Genomic DNA, 25,957 nt, shown 5'->3' with positions numbered 1-25,957 from the left:
GCCCAGAGGGTTAAGAGAGGTGGTGAGGGGCTTTGACTTCCCTGGCACGTTTTTGTTGCTGAGGTAAAGGAAGGATTATGTAATTTATGTTCCTGTTAGGAGCTGCTGAATCGTGTTGGGAGCAATCTCCTAAACGCTGTGAATTTTCTAGCATCAGTTCATTTTTTTATTTGCACCCCGCCCCCCAAGAGCAGCCATGTGCGGCTGTGTCCCAGAGGAGTTCTTTGAAAGGAGAGACACAGCCGTTATAATAGGCTTTTTGAGGCCAAACAGGCAGACAACCTTAATTATACAGATTGCAGTACAATATATTCCAACTAACTGCCAGCTATTTCCCTAAGTACCCATGATCTCCTGGACTGCTATAAAACCTGGGATGGATTATTCTGGAAGTGTTACTTTCTGATCTCTACATTGGCTTAGAGAATGGAAGGGAGGGCGGTCCTTCATAAACACTACACTGACTCAGCACTGCATCAGGTCCCAAAATAACTCCACAGTGCCTAACCCAACAACCTGTGAACACCCTCTCCCACTTCCTCCACTACATATGGGGTGACAAATTCCAGCTCCTTAGTTTGAGATGCATCCGGCATTCAAAAGAAAAATGAAGCACAGAGAGGACAGGGAAAACTAATCAGGCTTTTCGGTTTATCATCCTCCATATAATATTGGCCAAACCTCCATCTAAGGTGCCTGAGCTGAAAGAGCTTGCCACAGTTCGAAAGATTCCAGCTAGATTCTAGCAGTTACCTACCCAGATACAGTGATTATCCCATATATATTAATTGCAAATAGCTTCTTAGCTCAGACAAAAGTGGTAACCCTATAATGGACAAAATAATGTATGCGACAACATACTCATTGGCAAGAAGTGTGCAGTATGACATTGCTAGAGCTGTAGGGGAAATGAGGGGCAGATTTAAGTTTAACAATGTGGAGAGAGACTGGGGAGGGAGGGAGGGAGGGAGGCTTGGCTCTTTGGATTATTAAGCAGTCTTCCGCCTCATCTCCCATCTTCCCTAACCCTCGACAAGCTGCCAGAGTTGCACCTGAACCATACTTTCTAGCTATGTGCATTATTGAAGGTAGTCTTATTGGTCTGTATCCTAACCTTAAGCAAAGCCTGAAGCCTTCGATGGTTGTTGTGGGTTTTCCGGGCTGTATTGCCGTGGTCTTGGCATTGTAGTTTCTGACGTTTCGCCAGCAGCTGTAGCTGGCATCTTCAGAGGTGTAGCACCAAAAGACAGAGATCTCTCAGTGTCACAGTGTGGAAAAGCTGTCGGTCATTTGTATCTACTCAGGAGGGGTGGGGTTGAGCTGAGTCATCCTGTAAGAGTTTCCCAGGGCGTGGAATGCTAATGGCGGGAGGCTTCACTGTGTCCTGGGGAGGTTCTTTTGCATATGGATTGGTACTTGATGTGCTAATCTTCTCCACAGGGCTATTGTCGGGGATAGAATGTTTTGTTAGCCTGGTGTTTTTCAGAACTGGAAACCATGCTCTGTTCATTCTTAAGGTTTCTTCTTTCCTGTTGAAGTTTTGCTTATGCTTGTGAATTTCAATGGCTTCCCTGTGCAGTCTGACAAAGTAGTTGGAAGTGTTGTCCAGTATTTTGGTGTCCTGGAATAAGATACTGTGCCCTGCTTGCATTAGGCTATGTTCAGCCACTGCTGATTTTTCAGGTTGTCCAAGTCTGCAGTGTCTTTCATGTTCTTTTATTCTTGTCTGGATGCTACGCTTTGTGGTCCCGATGTAAACTTGTCCACAGCTGCAGGGTATACGGTATACTCCTGCAGAGGTGAGGGGGTCTCTACTGTCTTTTGCTGATCATAGCATCTGTTGTATTTTTCGGGTTATTGAAGGCTGAAGCCTTCCTTCAGCCTGAAGAGTTTTCTTTCACCTTCAGTGATTCTCCTACAGAAGAACCACTTAATTTGGAGGAAGTTTCTTTAGCCTGAAGGGTCTTCCTCCCACCTAAGGCCAGGATGCCATCTACTGTTGGTTTGTACATTGTTGACAACCTTTCACATATTCCAAAGCAAACTTAATGTTTGGTTGTCTGAATCTAGAAACTCTATCTGCAAAGTTGGCCCCATTGCCTGTTGCTAGAACATCATGTAAAGAGGACAAGTAGTTGATGCACCTCGGGCCAGAATACTATGATGATCTTACATAAGAAATGGAGTCAAGAGCTCATTGGGAGTCCACGCTCCTTAGAGAGACAGAAATACCCTAGAATTAATAAATTGAAAGTAGAAATGTATTAAACCTTAAGGAATCTAAAGTTGGCAAAAGATGGAAAGGAACAAGTTTACCGAACTGAAAAAGAACATACCTATCTATAAATGAAATATGCAGGTTTATACCCTGTTCCTAAAACATTGCCATCAATGGGACTGTTGCAATTAATATGTTTAGATCAGGCTTGAGAGTCTAGTAACAGATAGATTTTCAGAGAATGGAGGTAGCTTGAAGAAAATGATAATTGCTTAAGTTTTCTACACATTCCAATCTTTCCTCTGGCAAACAATTGTAGCAGCTTTTATATTGTTTGTCTTGCAATTCCCTGTGATCAAATAGGTTTTTGAAGCAAGTAAAAAACATGTTTGATCAGAGACAGCAGGAGAACCCAAAATGTGTTAATTATGGAAAGGATGCTTCTTTCAAACAACATCTAGCTTTCTTAAAAACTTTCTCTAAAGATTATTTCCTCATCTGATTCAAACTGAGCTTCTGCATGCCTGGGAATTCTGAGCACTGAATTGTGTGGGGCTGGGGGTGGGGCATGAGCACAATGTATTGGGTAGGTAGGCCCCTAGTTATCTGTCTCGCAGTGTGGGGATGAGAGTAAGAGCTTCGAGAACATTTTTGGCCAGGTCTCTGACTGGGGACCTGAGCACAATTCCTTCTCTGCACCCTGAAAGACGGTAATTGCAATAGACTGCGGTGCGAGAGGAGTAAGGGGAGCTCATCTGTTTGCGGCTTATTTTCACATCTCCATTAGTTATGAACTTGTGACATAGTCGCAGAGTCGATAACAGGCGAAGCTGCTTGGCTCACTCTATCTAGCCCTCCGCAAGATCTGGCTGAAGCTTGCTTCACTGTCACTAGTGTGAATGATGGATGGAGCAATGCAGTGCAGCCAGGGTTCTGCAGGGACTGGGAGCGCCCAGAAGAGGTTAGTGATTCAGCAGCACCCTATCCTTCTCAGTGCTCCACATACACAGAGGTTGGATTATGACTTTGCTCTTGAAGTGAATTGATGTCCTCTCCAGTCCTGCATCCTGGGTCTAGAGTGTTTTTACAAAACTGCAGAATATAGAATGAGACATTTTCTGCTGCTTTTATCCAGACACAGCTGTTTATACTGATTCAGACTATCTGTATATCAAGATGAGCACTGTCTACTCTGGCTCTCAGGCAGAGGTCTTTCACGTCACCTACTCTCCGACCCTTTTAACTGGAGATGCTGGGGATTGAACCTGAGACCTGCATGCACTGGAGATGCTGTACCACTTAGCCATGGCCCTTTTCTAGGAAAAGATGAAAAGCTCATTATTAGTAGGGTAAGTGAGAAAGTATACAGGCCCAATCCCTTCAGGATCTAAAGAAGTTGAGTGCAAGAAATGTTTTTGGGTGTGGGTGGATATGTCTTGTCATGTGTCCAGTCACAGCCTGCACCCCAGAATGCAGAAGCAGAGTAAATATGATACTGTACCTCTTTGGAACCATAGCTGAGGGATTCTCCCCAAACACAAGGTTTAGGGCATCCTATTTTTATGTGACAAGGGTGGGCCCACTACAGAAAACACTGCTTTTTGGGACCTCAGCAACATAGAGGAAGCTTGAAGGTAGGTTTATGTCTTTTCCGTACAAACCATCCTACATGTACAAATGATACGCTCGCTTAGATTGCTTTCCTGAGGCACACAAACAAGTCTGAGCGTCTGAGAAGTGGATGCCCAGAGCATGGGGATTGTGTGTGTGTGTGGGAGTGTGTGGGTATGGGTATGGGGGATTCCTTCTTTGGAGTAGAGGAAACTAAAGGGCTAGCAAAGCAATTAAGCCCTTTAGTTCCGCTCCAGGAAAGGAACAGCAGGCCACTTCAGGTGAGTGTGTGAGAATCTGTTATTCATACATCCCAAGGCAGAAGTGTTGCCATAGAAACACAGCACATCCCTTTTGCTAGGCAGGGAAGAAGACTCTCAAGTGACGTCAGAATGGGATGACATGCACAGAGCATAAAAAGGAGTGCTGTATGGGACTACGGGCATGAGGGCTTGTTACAGAAATGGGAAGAGATAGTAGCCTGGTTGTGCACTGGGGCAGTCACTGCACAAGCACTCAGATCTAGTGGAGGGGGGCAACTCCCAGTCAACTAAGATTCACTTTCCAAGTCCAATGTACAGATGCTTGAACATCTGTCAGTTTGCCTTGCCTCCTGTTTGCCAGTCACAAACAGGGAGCTGGTTTTTTGATGGGCTGTTCATCTGTTCATTAGCCCATTTGTGCTGTTTTGCAGGTTGCTTCAACCATGCCATCCTAACAGTACAGCACAGCACAATAGTTTTTTCACACAAGTATGCTCTCACACAGCTCAATTGATTCCACTCCCCACTCTTACTCTGTTGCTGTTTTGCTTGGTAAGCAGTTGATTAAACAGTTAAGTTTGCACAAATCATGTAAGTCCATCATATATAAATGCTGTTTTTTAAAACAATCCCACCATTTGGTGTTCATCTAAGCAGTCCTTAGCAACTTTAACAGCTGCTGATATGCTGTGATGGGCAGTGCTTTTGTGCATGCTCAGTTTTGAAAAAATTTGATGCGAACATTATAGAATGTAATCCGCCCTGAGCCTGCCAGTTCAGGGAGGGCGGAATAGAAATTGAAGGTAAATAAATAAATAAAAACATGTTCAGTAGGCATTCAGGTCATTCAGTGCTGAACCAAACGGACCCGTGATCAGCTCACATCTGATCATTATAGTCGAACCAACATGACTGTCAAACATGTTCAATGTAAAGTTCATGGCATCCCTAGTCCAATGCTGTTAGGGCTTCCCAGGGACTCTTGAAGCCAACTTTGACCTTGAGGTTGTCATAAACCTCTTCCTCCCAGCATGTCCTGCCAGCATATCCTGTTGGTCTGTGGCCCCTACAACCAGCCCCCACCTGCCAGCAGCCTCCTTATACAGCTCTCTTGAGCAGCCCCATATCCCATCAGCAGCAAAATCCTTCTGTCATGAGTCCAACAAGGACAGACAAATCTTGGCACCTTCCTCAGAACTGGCTGCAGTACTGTGGCAAACGTCCAGCTGAGCAGCAGATGAAAGCTATTGGCAATTAAATGTACTGGGCTCCTTAGGTTCTTGTACCACCTGCAGCCCCTCTGCTCCCCTGAAGTGTTTGGGCTGAGGTGGCAAACTCTCTTTGCAGCCAGCAACTGTTCTGTGATAACCCCCAGTTCATCATGCACTGAACTTTGAGCCATCCAGTGGGCTGGATCCAGACTAACATTTCCATGGGCACAAGGACTTCTGCCCACAAAGCAAATTCTCCCCATGGTAGCCCCAAATGCTGCCCCCCAATCCTGTTCCCAGGGGTCCCCTCTCCCCCAAGAGGATTTCAAGGGATGTTTCAGGCAGACTTGGGCGGGGGGAGGCAGGAAAATCATGTTCCACAGGTGGAAGTCCCCATGTCTGTGGAAACGTCTACTCAGGATCCATCTGTCAGAGATATGCAATATTTGTTGACTGTCTTGAGTTAAGCACACAAAGATGTGTGCAGCAGCCTTGAGCTCTCACTGGTCTGGTAGTGATAGCCTGTCCCCATGCAATGAACAGGGAGGGGTGAGGGTTACTTTTCTCTGGGGGGAGGCAGGTAGCGTGCTTGCCACTTCCCACCCTTGTTATTAGACAGAGTAGGTGTGTGCTTTGGTGCTGGGGAACATAAAGCCCAGAGCTAAAGGAGTGGGAGAGGGAAAACAGCTTCCAAATCACAGGGTAGCCTTGTTTTTGCTCAGTGTTTTTTTCCCTTCAAATTTTGAAAGACTATATTGGGTTTCTTACAGGAATGGTGTCATAGGGAGAACTCAGCCACTGGGAAAAAAATAAGAAAATGGTTAATTAAAAATAAAGCAGGCTTTTAAAAAAGGGAAATTTATTAACAGCAAGATGGAGAAAATTATGTTTTCAGTATAACCATAGGATACACATTCACACTAGTCAGGGTGTTCTGCAGCTGTGGTTCCCACTAGCATGGGAGAAAGATATTTGGACTCCTTGCAGTATCCCCAAGAGATTGGAGTCCAGTGGCACCTCAGAGACCCACAAGATCTTCAAACTGTAGGCTTTTGAGAGTCAAAGCTCCCTTCTTCTGATACCAGGTAACAGCAATAGGTTAATGTGGAACAAACCAATCCTGGAAAGGCCTTAGATTCATAACCCTTAACAGAGATTCTTTTGTGCAGCTCGGCCACACTCCTCCCTGTTACCTCCACAGAAAGCCAGTGGCTCATGGTTCAAGCACTGCAACAACAGATGAGAGGAGGGGAGAGATGCGTTGGGATCAGTAGTGCCACTTAAGCAGGCAGACCCAGAAATATTTGACTAAAGTCATTGAATTTTACTTACATACCTAACTATGCTTAGGATCTGAGCCTTGAGTTGAAATCCTGTGTACACTTTGCCTGAGAGTAAGATCCACTGAACTTGGGTGGAATTTGACTTCCAAGTAAACTCCACAATCCTAAACCTACCTACTTTACAATAAACAGGCTAGGCTATTATGCCAAATCCCACGAGCTGCTGAATTAAACCAGTGACTGTTAGGATAAGGGCCAGTTGTTAGGATATGCTGAGAGAGGAGCATATGCCCTCTGCTTTCTGTTTGCTAGGGGACTGGGACTGCCAGGCATCTGTTCCTCTTAATCTCCTAAATGTGCTCTTTGATGGGAAATGGCCACCACAGGGTGTTCTGCAGCTGTGTCCCATCCTGATATTCTAGCTCTTGCCAGGGTTAAGCACCTGTTTCTTGGTAGTGACATACAATGCCAGTGGACTGTATCTTTGCTAAACAAACCCTGGCTGTTCATTTAACCCTGAACAACCAAACCAAGACCAGGTTCCTCCAGAGCCAGCTGATGTTTGAGGCAGCAGCTGGTGTTGTTGCTTGCTGCTCAGCAGCCAATCATACAAATATACAATGGACAAATTAAACAATCAACCAGTGATTATAAACACTTCCCAATTATTAAAAAGTCATACTTTTTGTTTAAAGCCTATGCTATTGTCAATATTTCATGCATGCACATTTTCACATAGCATTATGGGGGTCATAATGGCCCCCCATCATTTAATTTGCTGTCTTGACCACCCATGACCCCAGGGGCAAGACAATTTCACTTGCCATGCAGATGCAAAAGCAGCTTGCAAAGCCGAAGGAAGTAGAACGGAAACTCTCCAGCTTCACTGCCCAGCAGCTGCTTGAAGAGGATGTTGGTGTGAGGCAAAGAGGTTTAAGGCTCAGCTCACAAATGGTCAAAGCTGTTGAACGTGGAATGTTCACATGCCAAGCAACCGGCATGTTCTTAGCAAAGCTAATCACATTCATAGCTGAATTTCATTAGCTGGGATCCCCGTGGTATGCGAGGAGGTTCCCTACCCACTCAGTAGAAAGGTTGACATTGATTGGCACCATTTAAAAACAGCAGCCCTAAACCCACGTTATGTATACTATTAGAATACCTTGCAGCTGGTTGATTTTCAGATTCGGAACAAGACTTTGCACTTGGAAATGCTTGTGCTATATTATGAGGTACCCCACTTCCTTTTAATTTCTTCCTTTATCTGTTTCTTTCAGATCTGGTAGCCTACAAAGGTACTGCATGTATCTGTAGAATCATGTTGAGAAGGGTGCATTTTTTCCAGTTTTCCTGGCAATGTATTAAAGTTGAAACAAATATCATCTGGTTGGCCCCACTTCCTATCTAGGCTTTGGAATGGTGTATGTGGGGGGCTGCTAGCTTGTCATTCATCTTAAATGACGGATAATGCATTTCAGAATGCTTTTGACCCCATATGGCAAGGTCAGAGTACTGACTGGTCAGATCTGAACAAATTCCTTTGATTATTCTCCCAGTTACAGATTGTAATTCTTTGTGGTGCACTGCTCCCGAAACCCATAGGAAAGGCAGACCTGATTGGTTTGTCTCTAGGTCTACATCCTCTCAATGTTTTTGAATTCATATTTTAAGGCACATTTCAAAACTTACTGAAGAATATTAGCTCAGACAGCACTGCCACCCTTTGCTTTTTTCAAATGATATAGAAAATCGGGGTAGATTCATGCCATGTGCAAACATAATGGGACTAGTAGTGACTGTATGTATCTACTATTAGGGTTGCAAGCTATCCTCAGTATATTTAGCAGATCAATCAACTAACACTTCCATTGCAAATTAAATTTTTCAATTTGATTAACTGGTGACACTGAAATTAAAGAGGAGCTACCTTGCCAGCTTCACAGATATCTCCATGCCAGATTTGATGGGAAGGGGGAATCCCATATACTTTCTCTTCCAATTTATATCCAGAACAGCTACATATTTTGTATTTCAGGCAACTAAGTTGACAGTTGGAACCAATGTCAATGAATACATGAAGCTGCCTTATACAGAGCTGGACCAGTGGTCCCTCAAATGAAACACTGTTGACTCTGACTGGCAGGGGCGTTCTAGGATTTCAGCTGCAAGCACTTTCCTACCACCCGAGATTCTTTGAGCTGGAGATATCAGGGATTGAACTTGCAACCTGCTGCATGCCAAGTAGATGCTTTACAAATAAGCCATGCCCCCATCTCAATTATATCTTTTAAATCTAGAGCTTTTGTAGAATAAATGACAGTTGGACTTGCAAATGAGTTTAGTTTTTGAAGCCCTTTTTGATCTGGTGTATTTATAATTATATATTCCTGGCTACTAGTTACAAAAAAATTGAATGATCCCCTTAACACTGAATGTTACCTTGAGTTTATCAAATTGTATATTATCGCATACCTTAGGAAATGCCCTTTCCTTAGGTACGTCCCAGGGTGCAACTAGAAAATGTTACATGGATTGCTGTTGAAACTGTTGAGTTCTCCCCACCTGCAACCTGTAAAGCAACTTACCCTCTTATCATTATGCTATGTGTTTCCTTGGGTTGGATCCAGGCAGCTTTTTCATGCAATCTCACCCAAATCTTCTTACTACAGCCATTACCTCACAAGGCTTTTGTGCATTCAGGTCCTGCAATTTTGGTGGTCAAAGGAACCCTTCCTTCCTTTTGCACCAGGAGAAAAAATGGTTGGATCCAACCCCCTGCCCCTACCAGCAGCAGCTACAGATGTGGAGCTGGTGTGTGGCAATGCATTGCATAATGATGACAGAACAAGCTGTGCTACATTTTATAGAGAGGGATACTTCCATTGGTGCAGAATGTAGCAGTGAGATTACTCTCTTGCATAAATTATAGTTTTATAGTATATATATCTCATAGGTTCTGAAAGGTCTACAGTGGTTGCCAGTTTGAATCCAGGCATCATGCAAAATTCTGACCATTAATTCTAATGGTCTAAATGATCTGGGACCAAGGTATTCAGATACCCTATTTGTACTCATAGAAAGCTGATTGGCAATTAAAATAATCTTTAAAGGCCCTGCTCTGTGTGTGTCCTCACAGCTTTGAGTGGCACACAGAAACAATTGAGGTGACAAGAGATGAAGTTCCAGACCTACTGAGAAAATTAAAGCCCAACAAGTCAATAGGTCCCGAAGGCATATACTTGAGGGTTCTATGGGAACTGAGATGTGAAATTGTTGATCTACTAACCAGTATATGTAACTTATCACTAAGATCAACCACAGCACTAGAGGACTAAAGAACAGCAAATGTTAAACCATTTTTTAAAAAGGGATCCAGAGGAGAACCAGGGAATTATAGGCCAGTCAGGCTAACATCTGCTCCACACAGTGGAAAGTAGAAACTGTAATTAAAGATAGAATTATTAGGGCACACAGTGGAACAAACCCTGCTGAGGGGGAAATCGCCATGGTTTGTGCAAAGGGGAGTCCTGTCTAACTTCTCTTTTGGAGTTCTTTGAGAAAGTAAACAAACATATAGATACTAGTGACCTGGTAGACATTTTATATTTGGATTTTCAAAAGGTTTTGACAAGGCACCTCATCGAAGACTCCTAAGTAAGCTTATCAGTTACGGGATAAAAGGATAGGACAGGGATTAAAAATTGGCTAAACAAAAGGCAGCAGAAAGCAGGAATAAATGTACACTTCTCACAAGGTGGGGGAAAATAAGCAGTGGAGTCCCACAAGGATCAGTATTGGGGCTAGTGCTATATAATTGGTTCATAAATGATCTGGAACTGGAGGTGAGCAATGCAATGGCCAAGTTTGCAGATGACACAAAATTATTCAGGATGGTGAAAACCAAAGCTAACCGTAAAGAGCTCCAAGAGCATCTCCACAAATTGGATAAATGGGCAACTGGGGCAAACAAAGTTCAATGCAAGCATGTCTAAAATGATAATGGAACAAAAAATGCCAGCTTCAAGTATATGCTAATAGGGTCTGAACTTGCTGAGACTGAGAGGGAAAGAGACCTTGGAGTTCTAGTGGGTAGCTCAGTGAAAAGGTCAACACACTGTTCCACAGAGGCGAAAAAGACTATGCTAGGGATTATTTGAAAAGGGACTGAAAATAAAACAGCCACTTCTATAATGACCCTGTAGTCTGGCCTCATTTGTACAGTTCTGGTCGCTGTATCTTGAAAATGATGTTTCAGAGCTGGGAAAAGTACAGAAGAAGGCAATCGGGATGATTAAGGGGTTGGAGCACCTTTCCCATGAGAAAAGGCAGAAGAGTTTGAGACTTCAGTTTAGAAAAGAGATGACTAAGGGTGACTAAAAGGAACCTTGACATCCTGAGGCAGTAAATGTCTTTATACCAGTGCCAGGAGGCAACATCAAAGGAAGGCCTCTGTCTCTGTGCCCTGTTCTTGGCTTTCCAGAGTAAATGTTTGGCCACTGAGTGTAGAGGATAGTGGACTAGAGGGACCACTGGCTCCATCAAGCAGGGCTCTTCTTAGGGAACTCCCTCTCTGCCGCTGCTCAGCTGTCATCAAGTATGCCTTGTTTTTCAGGCAAAGGGAAAACTTTCTCTCCCAGGCTGTTGGTTGGTTCTCTCTCTGCCTCCCCAACTCTGCTGAAACGACTTTTTAAAAAAGTGTATTGGTTGCTGCTGACTTTTGAGGGAATGGTTTTAAAGTTAATTTTAAAGAAACGTATTTTCGCTTCTCTGCTTAATTTTATTATTGCTGTTCATTTTCATCACAAGCTCATTTATTTTTTGATGCTTTTAGTGCTTTAGCTGTAAGATTGTTAGTGTTTTTAATTACAGATTTTTACGTTTTCTTTTGCTAAAATGTTGAGTGTTTTCTTGTGTTAAAATGTGTAGGGTATAAATATTTTAAATAAGTAAATAAATAAATCAACCAAGTATGTGAAGACATCCTTTGCTGTTCCAGTACCAGCATCCCTGTCTTCTTGGTCCATTCATTGCCATTGCTATGTACCCCTTTGACCCTGAATGCTTGGAAAGGGCCTGTCAGGCTTCTGCCATTGCAGAGCACATGGTTTCTGGCAGCTGCAGTCACAACCCAGAAGGGCTGGCTTGAACCCATTAGGCAGCAGGCATAATTGCTTGCCATAAAGCACTGAAGTTGGCAGATTCCTCTCTCCAGTGAGTACTGTGAGTGGTTTGTGAGGCAGGCTTCCTTCCCAAGGGCAACTTAGGTCCTGCAGGGAAACTTGTTTTTAGATGTCAGCAAAATCTGTGGGGAAATCACAGCAGTCATGGAAAAGGCTATGATTTGTCCTAGATACACTCTTGCTTTACTAGACTGAGTTGTTTAGGCTTTCCTGTCTGGTCCATGTGAGTGTGTGTGCGTATATACATACATACATACACACTATTGGAATAGGCAGGTTAGATTGTAACCAACTTGGAGCAGGAACCTATCACTTTGTTTTTCTTATTTGGTAAAGGTCAGGGCTTTTTTTCAGCAGGAACATGGTGGAATGGAGTTCCGACACATCTTAAAAATGGTCACATGGCTGGTGGCCCCGCCCCCTGATCTCCAGATAGAGGGGAGTTTAGATTGCCCTATGCACCGGTGGTGTGGAGGGCAATCTAAACTCCCCTCTGTCTGGAGATCAGGGGGCGGGGCCACCAGCCATGTGACCATTTTTGCCGAGGGCAATTTAAACTTTAAAAAACTCTCCCTTGTTCCAGCTGACCCAAAGTGACGTCATTGTGCAGTCTTGAGTTCCACCACTGAGTTCCACCACCTCTTTTCCCAGAAAAAAAGCCCTGGTAAAAGTGATAGATTTCATTATCTATCAACCACTGTCAATGTACACTCTCTGTGGAACTTTACAGATTAATGTAAGGACCTGACTCTGTCCCAAGGAGCTTACTGGAGAGCCAGTGTGGTATAACAGCTAGAGCGATGGAGCAGGAGCAGGGTGACCCAAGTCCAATTCCCCATTCCGCTTGCTGGGTGACATTGGGCCAGTCACAAACTCTCAGCCTAACATCCCTTACAAGGTTTGTTGTGAGGAAAAATGGAGGTGAGGAGAATCATTGCTCCCCTTTGGGTCCCCATTGGGGAGCAGGGTGGGGTATGTACAAAGTAAAATAACTAAAAATACCTCTGGAAGTTGCCTGGTCCAACAGCGGCTTGGACATGAAGCTAAAGCAGAAGCATTCTGTCTAGTAACTGTATCTTTCACCCTCAACCAGTTTATAACAGGACCACACGGCTTTCTTCCCAACTTACAGAAAGGCCACAAGTGTGGACCCACTAGGACTTGTGGGGGCATCTCATTTTCCCCCTACCCCACCATGTCTTCTTTTGCTTCCCTGTTGAGGCTGAGGTTTTTATTTATTTACTTTTATTTTATTTATTTTATTAAACTTCTGTTCTGCCCTCCCTGCAAACGGGCTCAGGGCGGATCACATTATTTAGACACACAATATCCATAAAATTTCATTAAAAGCATTTTAAAATTCACACTCAATTTACAACAGTGATAAATAAATTTCCAAGACGGCAGCAATCACTGTTTGGTTATATTCACCAGCAATTGAACAATAAAAACAGGCTGGTAGACAGGCCTAGCCCAGCCTCAACAGCAAGCCTGGTGGAACATCTCTGTCTTACAAGCCAAGTGGAAGGATAGCAAATCCTGCTGGGCTCTGGTTTCAATATACAGAGAGTTCCACTAGGCCAAGACTGAAAAGGCCCTGGCTCTGACTGAGGCCAGGCAGGCCTCCCTGGAGCCAGGGACCACCAATAGTTGTTTTTCTGCTGATCATAGTGTTCTCCAGGGGGTGGGTATATGGGGAGAGGCAGTCCCACAGATATGCTGGTCCCAGTCGGTTTAGGGCTTTATAGGTTAACACCAAACCCTTGAATCTGATCGTGAGCTCCACTTGGAATTTGGTACAGTCCATTCTACTACCTCACTCCCACATCTGCTGAATGTGTAGATCCAGCCTCTGTTCAGTCACTTGGCAGCTTTCCTGCTCACATTAAGCTGAGGATGAGGAGGTTTAACCTGTCTCGTTGATAGCATTTTCACAGTGATCTTCAATGTGTAACCTCAGTTTCATGTCCAAATCTTTAGTTTTGAGTAAGGACTTAAAAACTGTTCTGCACGTGAGGTAGGTGCCTACCTTCAGCTTTTGGGGCCTGGCACAACTAGTTTGATGCTGCCATTCTGTACAAACAACAACTGACTCTCTGCTGATGGAAAAATAAAGAGCTCAACCAAGAGTGGCAGACTTTTCAGCTATTCATATTGCTCTCCACATTTCCCTGAGTAACAAGACCCTTTGGGGAAATGTGCTTTTGCGTAGTGTGCCTACCAAGAATCAGGATAGAATTAATTGGGATGGGGCAGGAAATCTGACTGACAGGTTTGTTTCCAGGAAGAAACAAGGAGAGCACATGTTTTGGCTTGTGGGTTAGATGTAGGATTATGCAGGTACATGTTCATATATTTGATGGAATGAGGCAAGCAGCTGAAGGTATGTTTTCATGTGTGCAAATTTTTAAGTATAGAAATGTGTTTGAAATTTCTTGGAGTACACAGTAACCCACTGTTTTCAGACCTCGGCATTTTCTTTTATCTTTCTTTCAGTAACACACACACACACAATGGGTTTTAAAAATTGCAGTTAGTTGCCTGTATCCGAGCTCCACAAACATTGGCTGTGGTGCTTTAAGAACGTTCTAAATTCTCAGCTAACAAGTATAAAAGGCGGAGAATGCTGGAACAACATGTACAAATGATGTCTACTCACATTTCCAAAGCTATAAGGAGACGGGGTGACAGTAATATTTGCAGTGGTCAGGAAAGTGGCTGCAATGCCCCACTTAGCTTTTTGCCTCTACATAATGAATTATGCAAAAATAAGCATAAATTTGTAAATCTTCTTTTTCATAGAATTCAACACAGCATTTGAGTTACTTTAGCACTCAGCTTATGGTCATGTGGTCAGGAAGGAGATCAGAGTGGAAGCAGTGATGGGAAGGTAGGGAAGGGAGAAGGAAATAGGAGACAGGACAGAGTTAAGAAGCAGTGAAACAGAAGAACGGGCAAGCTTGAGAAAGTTGCAAGGTCTAAACAGCAGGGTTTGAAATACACATCTGAATGAACCAGCCAAAGATATATAGTGGCCAAACATATACAATAAACTAAGCCCACTGATTTCAATGGGCTTAGACTGGAGTAACTCTGCTTAGGATTTCACTGTACGTCTGCTACCTCTAAAGGATGTTGTGTATTACCCAGCTTTGAACTGGGGGAAGTTTAATTTCAGAGCCATTGAAAACTGGTCAGCATTACTTTCTCGCTGTCTTGTTCGGAGGGGGGGTGTCTTTATTTTTTGGACTGCTGCTTTATTCTGCAGTCCAAATGTATTGTTCAGAAACAGCAGAAGACACCTGTTCTTCAACGTCCAGTTCCATCTTTGCCTGAATACCTAGAGGGCAGTTCTGGGCATAAAATGCTGAGAACAATGCACAGGGCAGAAGGTCTCCTCCCAAAGGGATGGCTAGACAATTATCCTTCCCGTCCCTGCACAAAAGATGCACACTGGTATGATGAACTAGTCCTCACCCCCTCCCCGTTCTAAATCTTCCTTGGCCTTTGCAGTTCGCCAGATCCAAGAGAACTGCCTTCAAGAATCGGAGCGCAAATAGTCCAGGTGGCCGCATGCTGACTCTCTGAGGACAAGCAGGAAATGAGCGCCGGCCGCCTTGCTCTTTTCTTTGCCGAGCTCGGCTCCGCCTCTCTGTGTCCCTCCCTCGAGCCAGCGCCAGAGCCGGAGCCCGGCGCTCCAGCGTGGGGACGCCCTGGGGGGATGCGGCTCCCACGAAGGCAGCCCGCCCCCTCCCCGTGTGCCTGCCAGTCACTGAGCAAGCCTGAGCGTCGAAGGTGGGGGTGAAGGAATCGAGGCGATCGAATTGGGAAATGGGTCTTTCAATTTGTCAGCAACGCTGACAACGCTAGGTGGGGAGCCCAGCCCGGCTTCTGCTCCAATATCCGATTCAGTACCAAGGACAGTGCCGAGCTCTCTGCGCCGGTCTTCGTTGCGCTTCCACACCGCTGACGCCGCCCCAGCGCGGACGACTGCCCAGTCTTGCCGGCAACCGCTCGGGGATTTGAGGACTTCCTCCACCTACAGCACCAGGGTCAGCGCCCCTTCGGCCGGCTCCCGGGGAAAGCCTCTCCTTCTTCCAGCTCCAGCTTCGGTCCCCTGGGCGCAGTGTGGATCCACCGCCCCGGCACAACATGGCAACCGAGGTGAGCAGGGCGAGAAGAGCAGCACACGCGGGCGCAGGCGGCTCGGGCTCTGCCGAGTCATGACAGCCGCCGGGCAGAGTCTCCTCGTGCAGGCGACTGCTCGGCTTGCATGCTGCGCTAGTTCTGCCTGATGCGGCAAGGAGGCTTTGGAGCCCGAGCCCCTCAGTCTTAGCCAGTGTCGGCTGTTGCCGCACCACATCCATGGGGTTGTAATGCAGGCCGAACAAGTCGCTTGGGCCGCCGACTTAGTAGCCTCCGCAGTGGTTCATGGACGACCTGTTTGATCCAGGGACGCCCCTCCGAAATCGCTCACTTCATTTCCTCCCCGATTTGGCGCTGCTTCTGCACCGCCGCCCAGGGCCAGAAAGCAATGTAGCTTGTTAACAGGGAAAGATGCCTTGCCGCGCTCATTTGTGGGTCAGTGTGTCTCCCAGGAATCACCAGAGGAGTACATGGCACTGCCTGCCTGGAATAGATAGGAAAGGGGTACAAGAGGTCACAAGGCCAAGGTATCAGCACCAGGTTGTACTTTGGGTCTAGCTCTGGTGATAGGAGGAGTACCCATGGCAGAGTTTAGGTGTGTGTTCCGTTCATTTGCAGTCTCACCAAAACATTCATCTCTCAGTGAGGAGCTAGCTCAAAGCAGCCCACAAAAGCCATGGGGATGGGGCGGGTGGGTTTAGAAGGTGAGGAAAGGTAAGAAGCCTTTTCCCCATGAGAGCTAAATTTCACACTCCACAACTTCCTAAGTCAGCCCCCGCATTTCACACTTCATCCCCCACTTGTGAGGGCTGCTGTCACAATCTGTGCTAATTTAATTGCCACTGTGGGGACTCTCTTCCAACAAGATCTTGTTTCCCATTGCTCCTGGCAGGTGTTATTGCAAAATGCAGCCCCAAGCAAGCAATATTAGGTGGAAGAAAGTGAAGGGTTGTTACTAGGGAAAGAATGGTAGCTTTTGAACGTGGAGGGGAGAGCCTGGATGCCCCTATATTGTGATAGGGCCAATGCGGTTGATGCACTGTGCGCACTGTACCCCCTCCCCCTGCACTCACACTTAGTTCCTGTGTAAAACAACTGCTCCCCTGCAGCGAAAAGTAGATCTTGGATCTTTGGGCAGGGGATTGACTTCTGGGAGGAGGTGGCCTAACCTAATCCCCCTCCACCAGATACACAAATTTAAATCTTATCTGCCAAAAGCACAGTCCTTGTTGTTATGGTTTTGTCTTCTAAGGGCCCGTTTAAATCCTCTGTTCATGCTTCAGTTCAATAAATCTTGAACTCAAACCTAAGAACTAGGAGTCCAGTAGACTTTGAAGACTACCTTATTATCATCTAGTTAAAGTGCTCCTAGACTAATTTTGTTCCATCTGATTACTTGGGCAACTCCTCTGGAGCTAATAACTAGAGATGCCCCTAGTATAAAGCAATAGCTAACTTTCCCATTATCTAGAATGCTTCATTAACCTGGATGTTCTGGGGTCCAGATGAACAAAGCAAGTGAGCCAGAGCTGGTCTGGGGCCTTTTAAGGAGATGATGAGAAGAACAGAAGCATGATTTCCCCCTCCAGTAGGAAGGCTGCATTTTGGGAAGTGACATGAGGCTCTCTCGAGTTAGGATTAACCTGAGCCCTGACTGTAGTGGCCATGATGAGAGATCATCCCACACCTTCTTCTTGTAGGAGTTGAAATGTACCTGTGAAGTTTTGGAGGTGGGCAGGGCAGGAAGGATTCCTGGGTGGCTGTAAAAGATTAGAGCATTGCATTTCCTTGAAGCACCTTAGAAACTGGGACCAATGGGATGGACAATGGAACTAATTGGTGTTGAATGCCAGGCTGACCAATCATAATGAGGAAAAATGCACCTGGAAGGACATTTTCATGGGTGTAAGCCCCATTTAGTAGACTTCAATAGTATTCTGAATAGACATGTTTAGGATTGCACTGAAATAAGGGCTGCTACCAATTCATGGGTAATCATAACACTCTTAACTATGGGCAAATTCACCTCTGAAGTACCACTGCTTGCATACTGTATCAACCCACCTTCTTTGTTGTGATTATTTTCTTCCTGCTGTTGGGTCACCATCACCATCCTTCAATTGGGTGTTACACCTTTTGGGCTTGTCCTGCTTCAGTTGTGTTTGGAAGACTGTTCAGTAGCTTGATTAACTGATTTTTGCATGCAAAGAAGGATGGATAGATATTTTGTATGGAAGGAAGTAGTACCTGACACTTTGCTTTCCCACTTGTCTCTCCAGTTTCATCTGACAGTCTGTTAATATAATCCTAAACAGAGTTACTCTAGTCTAAGCCTAGTCTAAGTTAAGATGTAAACATAACTTACAATGAAAACAGGATATCTGGGAAAATATAAGGGAAGGTATTTAGGTATAATTATTAGGTAGACTGGATACTTCTTGAAGATCAATTGCCTTGTCTCAGAAATCCAGAATTATTTTAGCTATGAAGGTTTTCTGTCAATATGCACACAACTAATAAAGACAAAGATGCTGAACAAGTGTGTAATTGTAAAAAAGATATGTGATTTGATATATTGTTTGTGTGTGAAATTAACATATTACAAGAAGCCTATGGCAAAAATGGGGCACGAACTCAGAGCTCTCAGAACCAAGTCTTTAGCCATTGAACCAAACTTCTTGAAAAAGGTAAATTGTGGGCATACACAGCCCCACCTTGGATAAGGGCTACTTGAGATGGGAATTTAATCCTTCAACCACTCTCTGTTTTGCTAATCAGAACTGAAGCCTATGGCAAAAATGGGGCATGAACTCAGAGCTCTCAGAACCAAGTCTTTAGCCATTGAACCAAACTACTAATTAAACTGAGTGTTTCTGTTGCATAAAACATGCAAAAAAAATCGTCTTGTTGGAGAGGCAGGGAACAACTCACTTTAGAATTGCCAAGTGGAATTCAGCTACAAGCTTGCAATGTGTGAATTGAAGGTATGTTAATGTATTCTCATGTTAAAAGAAGGTAAAGCTGTTGACAAAATATTCATAATTGTTTAGTCTTGGGAAGCATAAAGAGCTTTGCTCCCTAAAATAAAATGACAGATGCCTGCAGCATTTGTAATGGATTCTGCTCTGGAACTGGAGTTCTTGGCACTCCCTTAAATAAGAAAGCTAAAAGGGAATAGACAATAAAACAGAAGTTCAGTAGCACCTTAAAGACTAACAAAATTTGTTCCAACATAAGCATTTATGAGTTAGAGTTCACTTCATCAAATGCATTATGTCTGCATCCTTAGCCACGCAAAGATTGTTTTTTTCAATCCTAGGTTCTTGCCTTTGCATGCCGGGTTGTCTCCTTGTCTCATCTTTGATTAGGGCCTTCAGCTGGGAGGGAGTTCAAAGTAAACTAACAGTGTGGCATAAGGTGGGATTTGGTTCACGATTCCCAGTCCCTTATTTGTAGATCCAACCACAAATATTGATGACATTTAACAAAACTCTGCACCCCCAAATAAGCTTTGGACCACTCTAAATCATACACCCTGGGCCTCAGAATCTAGTCCCCCCCTGCAGAGTACAGTCCCCAGAGTCTGCGGGTACATGGTTTAGGGTGGCCCAAACCTTAATTTTGGTACAGTTGCCTCCCGTTTCTTCATTTTTTTTCCTCCTGGGGGCTATTCCAGAGCAATTTGTTAAAACCAGGCATTGGACCAGGGAACAGCAAAAGACAGCATGCTTTTTCACCTGAAAGGTCTTCAAAATAACTTAAAATATTTCTAAAATACAATATTGGCTACTTCTTCCTAACTCTCCATTAAAAGATATTAGACCCAGGGCTTTTTTCCAGCTAGAATGCAGTGGAACGGAGTTCTGAAATCTCTTGAAAATGGACACTTGGCTGGTGGCCCCACTCCCTGCTCCAGCGGCATGGAGGGCAGTCTAAACTCCCCTTTGTCCGGAGATCAGCGGGCGGGGCCACCAGCCATGTAACCATTTTCACCGAGGGTGATTCAAACTTTAAAAAACTCCCCCCTTGTTCCAGCTGACCCAAAGTGATGTCATTGTGCGGTCCTGGGAGCGTGCACACACTTTGCGCACATGCATGTGGTACCAGGGGCACTACCTCCTGCCAAGAGTTGCCCCCTGTGCTGGCACCTCTTTTCCCAGAAAAAAAGCCCTGATTAGACCCTATTTGTGGGTTCAGAGTGGCAGTTGCTTAGATGCTGAGCCATTTTATCCTTTTCTTTCTGGGAGTTAAGATCTTATGATGGCTGGGGAGCCATGTAGGGAGGAGCGAGTTTCTGATGTAATTCTGTTGGTGGGTTCAGATTTCCTCCTTCATTCTTGGTAATCTTTGCTCCATCTCCTGTTACAGCACCTCCTACTAAGCTTTGTCTTGGGTACTTAGTTCATCCATTCTATAAATAGCCCTCATTTCCCAACAACCATAACTTATGACAACCTAACAACACACAACACATATTTTGGCATAACCTTTTATGAACTACAGCCTACTTTTCTTTCATACTTATGCCATAATAAATCAACTTGTCTTTGAGTTGGCATAAGACTCTTCTTTTAAACTAAGAGGTACATCACTTTTTTTCCTTTAAAATGTTAATAATAGCAAGACCAGTTCTGATTTGCAAAACTGAGAGTGGTTGAAGGATTAAATTCCCATCCCAAGTAGCCCGTATCCAAGGTGGGGCTGTGTATGGCCACAATTTACCTTTTGCAAGTGGCTGGAAATCTGTGAACTTAGTTACATCTGGTCTAGATGCCCTTTTGTACTTGGCCCCTAACATAAATAAGCAAATACTTGTTGCACATAGATATGACACATAAAATAGAAAGGAGGGCTGGTTCACACATGATGTATGCTACTTAATATCTCATCACCACTGACTCTCCATTGATAATGTGAGTTGATTCTATTGAAAGCAATTGGAAGCAATATGATATAAAGGCTCTGTGGTTTTTGATCCATAAAGGATTATTAACATGTGGAAGTCATAAGTATGTAAACAGTACTGAGCTGGATCAGACTAGTGGTCCATTTTGTCCAGCATCCTGTTTCACAAACTGTCCAACTGGTTGTCCCAGTAGGGCAACAAATATGGCATGCCACCTCTGCATATGGGGGTTCCTTTATTCACCATGACTAGTAGCCGTTGATGGACTTGCCCTCCATGAATCTGTCTAATGCTCCTTTAAAGATATCTGTCCTGATGGCCATCACTACATCCACTGGCAGTGAATCCCACAAGTTAATCCACTCTGAGCCTGGTTTTCAGGGAGAATGGAATACAAGTGTAATTAATTAATTAACCAAATTACAGTAGCTATTTGGTGAAAAAGTGCTCCCTTTTCCTGTCCTGAATATATTGCCCACTAACATCATTGGGTATCCTGGAGTTCTAATATCACGGGGAAAGGAGAAAAAGTCATCAAGTGATACACATGCATGTATTAAGTCACCTTGGAAGGAACTTCAGATTAGATTATCAAATCTAAAATATAATACAAAGCAGCAATCCAAAACAAGACTTAGAGACCAAGATTTCTGTCCACTGCACTGGGACTCATGGTCAGTCAGTCAGTCAGTCAGTCAGTCAGTCAGTCAGTCAGTCAATGTCTTTATTATAGCCCACAAACTGTACAGAAGCAGAACAAAAAAGGTTAATTATTTTATTACCTAAAATTATATATCTTCATATATTGTTCATCCTAGTGCGTTAGACAATGAAAAGACTTTGGGGTTATCAGAGAAAATTATACACAAGACATTATCTCTGCCTGTATTTTCAGAAACGTAGCTACTTGTATAGTGATTCTTTGGTCAATGCCAGCCAATAAAACTTTAAGAACCTTCTGCTCAGAAAACAGTTTTTTTATCAGCCTGAACTGGTTCCAGTAAATCAGGCATATTTGAATATAAGATCTACAATAAAATAATGCATGAGCTAATGATTCAATCAAATTATAAGACAAAAACCTACTCCAGCTAATTGTAGGTTTTGTCCCTGATAGCAATCAAGTTATCAGGGACAAAACCTAAAATTAGGGGGAATATTTTTGTATCTTCCTCTTATCAATGCAGATGGTGTCACATCACACCTAGCTAGTGTAAAAGCACGGTGATACCTTAGAATGGTAAATGATGATAAATATTGGTGTGGTATCATTGGGGCTAAATTGAATAAAAGAGGGGAACACAGTCCATGGGGTTTAGCCAGCATTTCTTGATAATATCCTTTATATGGTAATTGATGACCAAAATAGTTTTACTTTGCCTATAGATTTTTTAAAGGAAGGGGAAAGACTCAGTGTGGTCAACTTCTCATCTATTGGTTTAAGCCAACTATGAGAATAAAGATCAATCATTATGCTATAAAGACATTTGTTCTGATCACTAATGAAACCTAAAGGGTACTAGTCAAACCAAATTTATAAGTGATACAGAACCAGCTTCTAGATCTACATCTGAGTGATTTAAAAATTGTTCTCAGAATTTTAAGCTGAATTAGTTCCATAGATGGAACAACTGCTTGTATCTGGAAATTATACAGCCAGCAGCAGACTGGGACTTTAAGATTTATAGGATGTGAACATATTTATTAGTATTTAATATAGTATTTATTGAATATGTAGTGATGTGTACAGATTGTATGTATTTATTCACTTTGAGCTTTGTGCACTTTCATTATTAAATTAAGGAACTCTAGATAAGTACTTTGATCCACGGAAGATTTTGTTTCTTTCAATACAAGCACTTACTGAAACTGCAGGTAACAAGTGCTATCTTAGAAGAGGCATTCCTGCTCACATGGGAAGGAATGCCTCTTCTAAGAAAGTGCCTGCTGTGACAAAGCCTTTTATTATTTCATGACTATTGTTTTTATCTCATATGCAAATTTAGTTCAGATTCTCTCAGCCACTTGAGAGCCTCTTATCTGCAAAGTCTAAAGGGCACCCGAAGAACACTACAAAGACAGTTTTGCCACTGGGTCAGTATACAGTAATTAAAGAGAAAAATTATCAGCCAATTAAAGTCAGTTTAGTAAATTAATCTTATCCATTATAATAAATTAATCAATTACTTAGATTAAGATTTTTTAAATTGGGTGATGACTTTACTCTTACTGCTGGTGTTACTCCCACTGCTATTTAGCAGGATGCTTTCCTTAGGAATTTCAGCTTGCCCTTCTCTTAGGAAAAAAAGGCAGGTAAATATGAAAATTATCCTGAGGACATTGTTGGTAGATGAAATTGTTGGGACTACTCAAAATCAACAAACTTGTTTCGGTGAAAAATTGAACAGGAGGACAGAGTCTTGACTACTCAAGAGAAAAGGCATGTATCAGCTATTTGACCAGCAAGTGCCAGGAGACGGAATAAGCTGTGAGTTCCCCACAAAATTCTCAGCAACATTTTGCCTGCTTAAACCACCATCCTCTGTTTTTCTCCAGGTCCACAATCTTCAAGAGCTTCGGCGGAGTGCCTCATTGGCCACCAAAGTCTTTGTGCAGCGGGACTACAGTGACGGAACCATTTGTCAGTTCCAGACCAAATTTCCCCCTGAGCTGGACAGCCGGGTACAGTCAGTTATCTCACGGGCTTGCATAGCTCACGCTTTGACTGGCAAAGAATCTGACCGTATATCAGAACAGTAAACTGGAAGTCAGACCAGAGTGGTAGTGCCCTACTAGTATTCTAGATGTTCTGAAAACCTGAGGTTAACCTTATTAAATTCTGGGATTCATTCCAACTGGCTAGCCTTTGTAACCACATGCAGAATACAAAGCAGACAGACCACCTCTGCCTCAGGTATGAATGTGCATACTCACACAAATGCCACACCACAAGATACCAGCTATTGCTCTCAGTCTTTTTTCTTCCATGCTACTGGCACTTTTTGCACTGGGGGAGAGGGTCATAGAAAGTTTCCCTGCACATGCCCTCACAGTGCTTTCTCTCTTCTTCCTCTATTAAAGATTGAGCGGCAACTTTTTGAAGAAACAGTGAAGACCCTTAACAACTTCTATGCAGAGGCTGAGAAAATTGGGGGCAGTTCCTACCTGGAGGGGTGTCTGGCCTGTGCTACAGCCTACTTCATCTTCCTTTGCATGGAGACTCGCTATGAGAAGGTTTGGAGGCATAATGGGGCAAGGAGAACAACCAGTATTGTTACATAACAATAGATATTGTTATAACACATTGATGGGAATCAATAGTGGGACCAGCATCAGAACTATTTACAAAAAATGTCCCTGAACTGCTTTAAGCGTGCACCCCCCCTCACAGGGAGAGACCTATATTAAGTCCACATTATGATCAGATGCTCAAATATGTTTTTATGCAGCAAAAAAAACAGTTGTGGGGAGTGCACTGGTTTGATATGCATCAGGACTGAAGGGCTGGGAAAGGGGGCACCTAACAGTCTCCACACGGTTTTCCTAGCTGCAAATGACCCCCCCCCCCTAGGCTGCTTAAGCCCTGGGAGAGAACAAAGCCCCTTTATTGTGTGTACTCAACTGGGGAAACCCCTTTTCCAGTGCAGCGGTTTAGTACATATGGCCCAGCCAGCTGTTTTTGGCAGCTAAATTATATATCTGGGGAGCTGAGCACAGATCCCCAAGGGTGTCTTGATAACTATTATGGAGGGAAGGAATGCTTCATGTAGCGTGTCAGAGTACTGTCTATGTAACAAACTAGTTCCTCCAGGAAACTACCTAGATATAGTAGTGTAAATGGAACTCATAATCAAGCACTTCAGTCTCACTGGGAATCCAGTTTATCTTGGTGATAAACTGAACAGGATACAATGCATGAAGTGATAATCTGTGAACATAAGCAAGCAAACAACCCTTTGAACAGCAAGTTCTCAAATGCCATTTTCTCCTTTGGTTAGGATTCTTTCCTTGTGAAGAATTAATGTGTCCATAACCTACAGACCCTGCAAAATGACTCCCATTTGTTATTGCAATGTTGCAATCAATAAGCTGGCAACAGATCTTGTAGTCAGGCGGGAAAGTAACCAGAGAACTTCACTCAGTGCCAGAGCTCGATTCTGATCTCCGATGAAGCTGAAGTTGCTTCCCAGTTTCCTGTTCACTGTTCCTCATTCTATAGTCTCCAGTACAAACACAAATATTAATGATACTTGCACACCCCTATACCCTAAAAGCAAACTTTAGAGCCTCCCAGATCATATATCCCCAGACTAAAGATTCTTCCATGGAAAGGGACATAGTCTGGGGCTCGAAGCCTCTTCTTAAGGGCAGTCACTTCTGAAGCTTCATTTCAGCTTGCTGCCAAGTGCGTTCCTAGTGGCAAATCTGTTGTTTGCCTACATAATGTATATGGAAGCTATTTTTCCTCCAGGAGTCAGAAACACACCTAGAGAGTTTATGTAGGCAAAATAAGCCATTTGGCCTATATGGACAACGGTGGGCTGTGGGCAGAGAAGCTTGGCAGTTTTCTGAGACAGGATGTATGATTAAGAGGGCTGGCAATTGTTTAGCTGATACTAACAAGTCATCCCATATACAAGTCTGTATCTGATGAATCAAGGGAAGGGAACAATTTGGAAAGTCCTGCCTAGATTTTCTAAACTCTTAAGGGCTTGAGCAGGCAAATTTCCTTGTCCCCATTTTTTTTTTTACTGGACTCTTAACTGAGGTCAATGTTGTGTCTCTTCTGGAGAAAAATTGGGTTGAATTTAGCCAGCTTTTTCATTCAATCTTATCCCACATCGCCTTTGTCCATGCTAAGCCTATGAACTCTGGAGTAGCCTTTTTGGTGGTCACAATAGACACTCTTGTTTTCACCATCAGAAAGCTGGTTGGATCAAACCTATCTAGTCCTCATCAGACTTTTTTGTCCCCCCTCCTTTTTGGTTAATTTACAAAGATACATTTTTCTGTATACTTGGGAAGTCCATCAACTATGTCAAAACTCCCACCTTGTCTGTGGATAGCCTGGTTTTGCTGTTTTTGTAATTAATATAGGGAGCAGCTTCTTTCTGATTATATATGATGGTAGAACTGGCA

The 25,957-nt window shown here is 43.6% G+C and overlaps 1 protein-coding gene across 1 annotated transcript in view; it reads left to right on the top strand.

Moving 5' to 3' along the window:
• Positions 1-25,957, top strand: part of GOLGA7B (golgin A7 family member B) — a 45,266-nt gene that overhangs the window by 13,663 nt on the left and 5,646 nt on the right. The window contains exons 4-5 of the mRNA XM_054983909.1: positions 23,375-23,500; positions 23,900-24,052. Of these exons, the coding sequence (XP_054839884.1) occupies positions 23,375-23,500; positions 23,900-24,052 (279 nt within the window). The remainder of the gene's footprint in view (positions 1-23,374; positions 23,501-23,899; positions 24,053-25,957) is intronic.

The sequence above is a fragment of the Eublepharis macularius genome, chromosome 6, assembly GCF_028583425.1.
Source record: "Eublepharis macularius isolate TG4126 chromosome 6, MPM_Emac_v1.0, whole genome shotgun sequence".
NCBI classification, from domain to species: Eukaryota; Metazoa; Chordata; class Lepidosauria; order Squamata; family Eublepharidae; genus Eublepharis; species Eublepharis macularius.
This window is presented reverse-complemented; position numbering and strand designations above follow the sequence as displayed.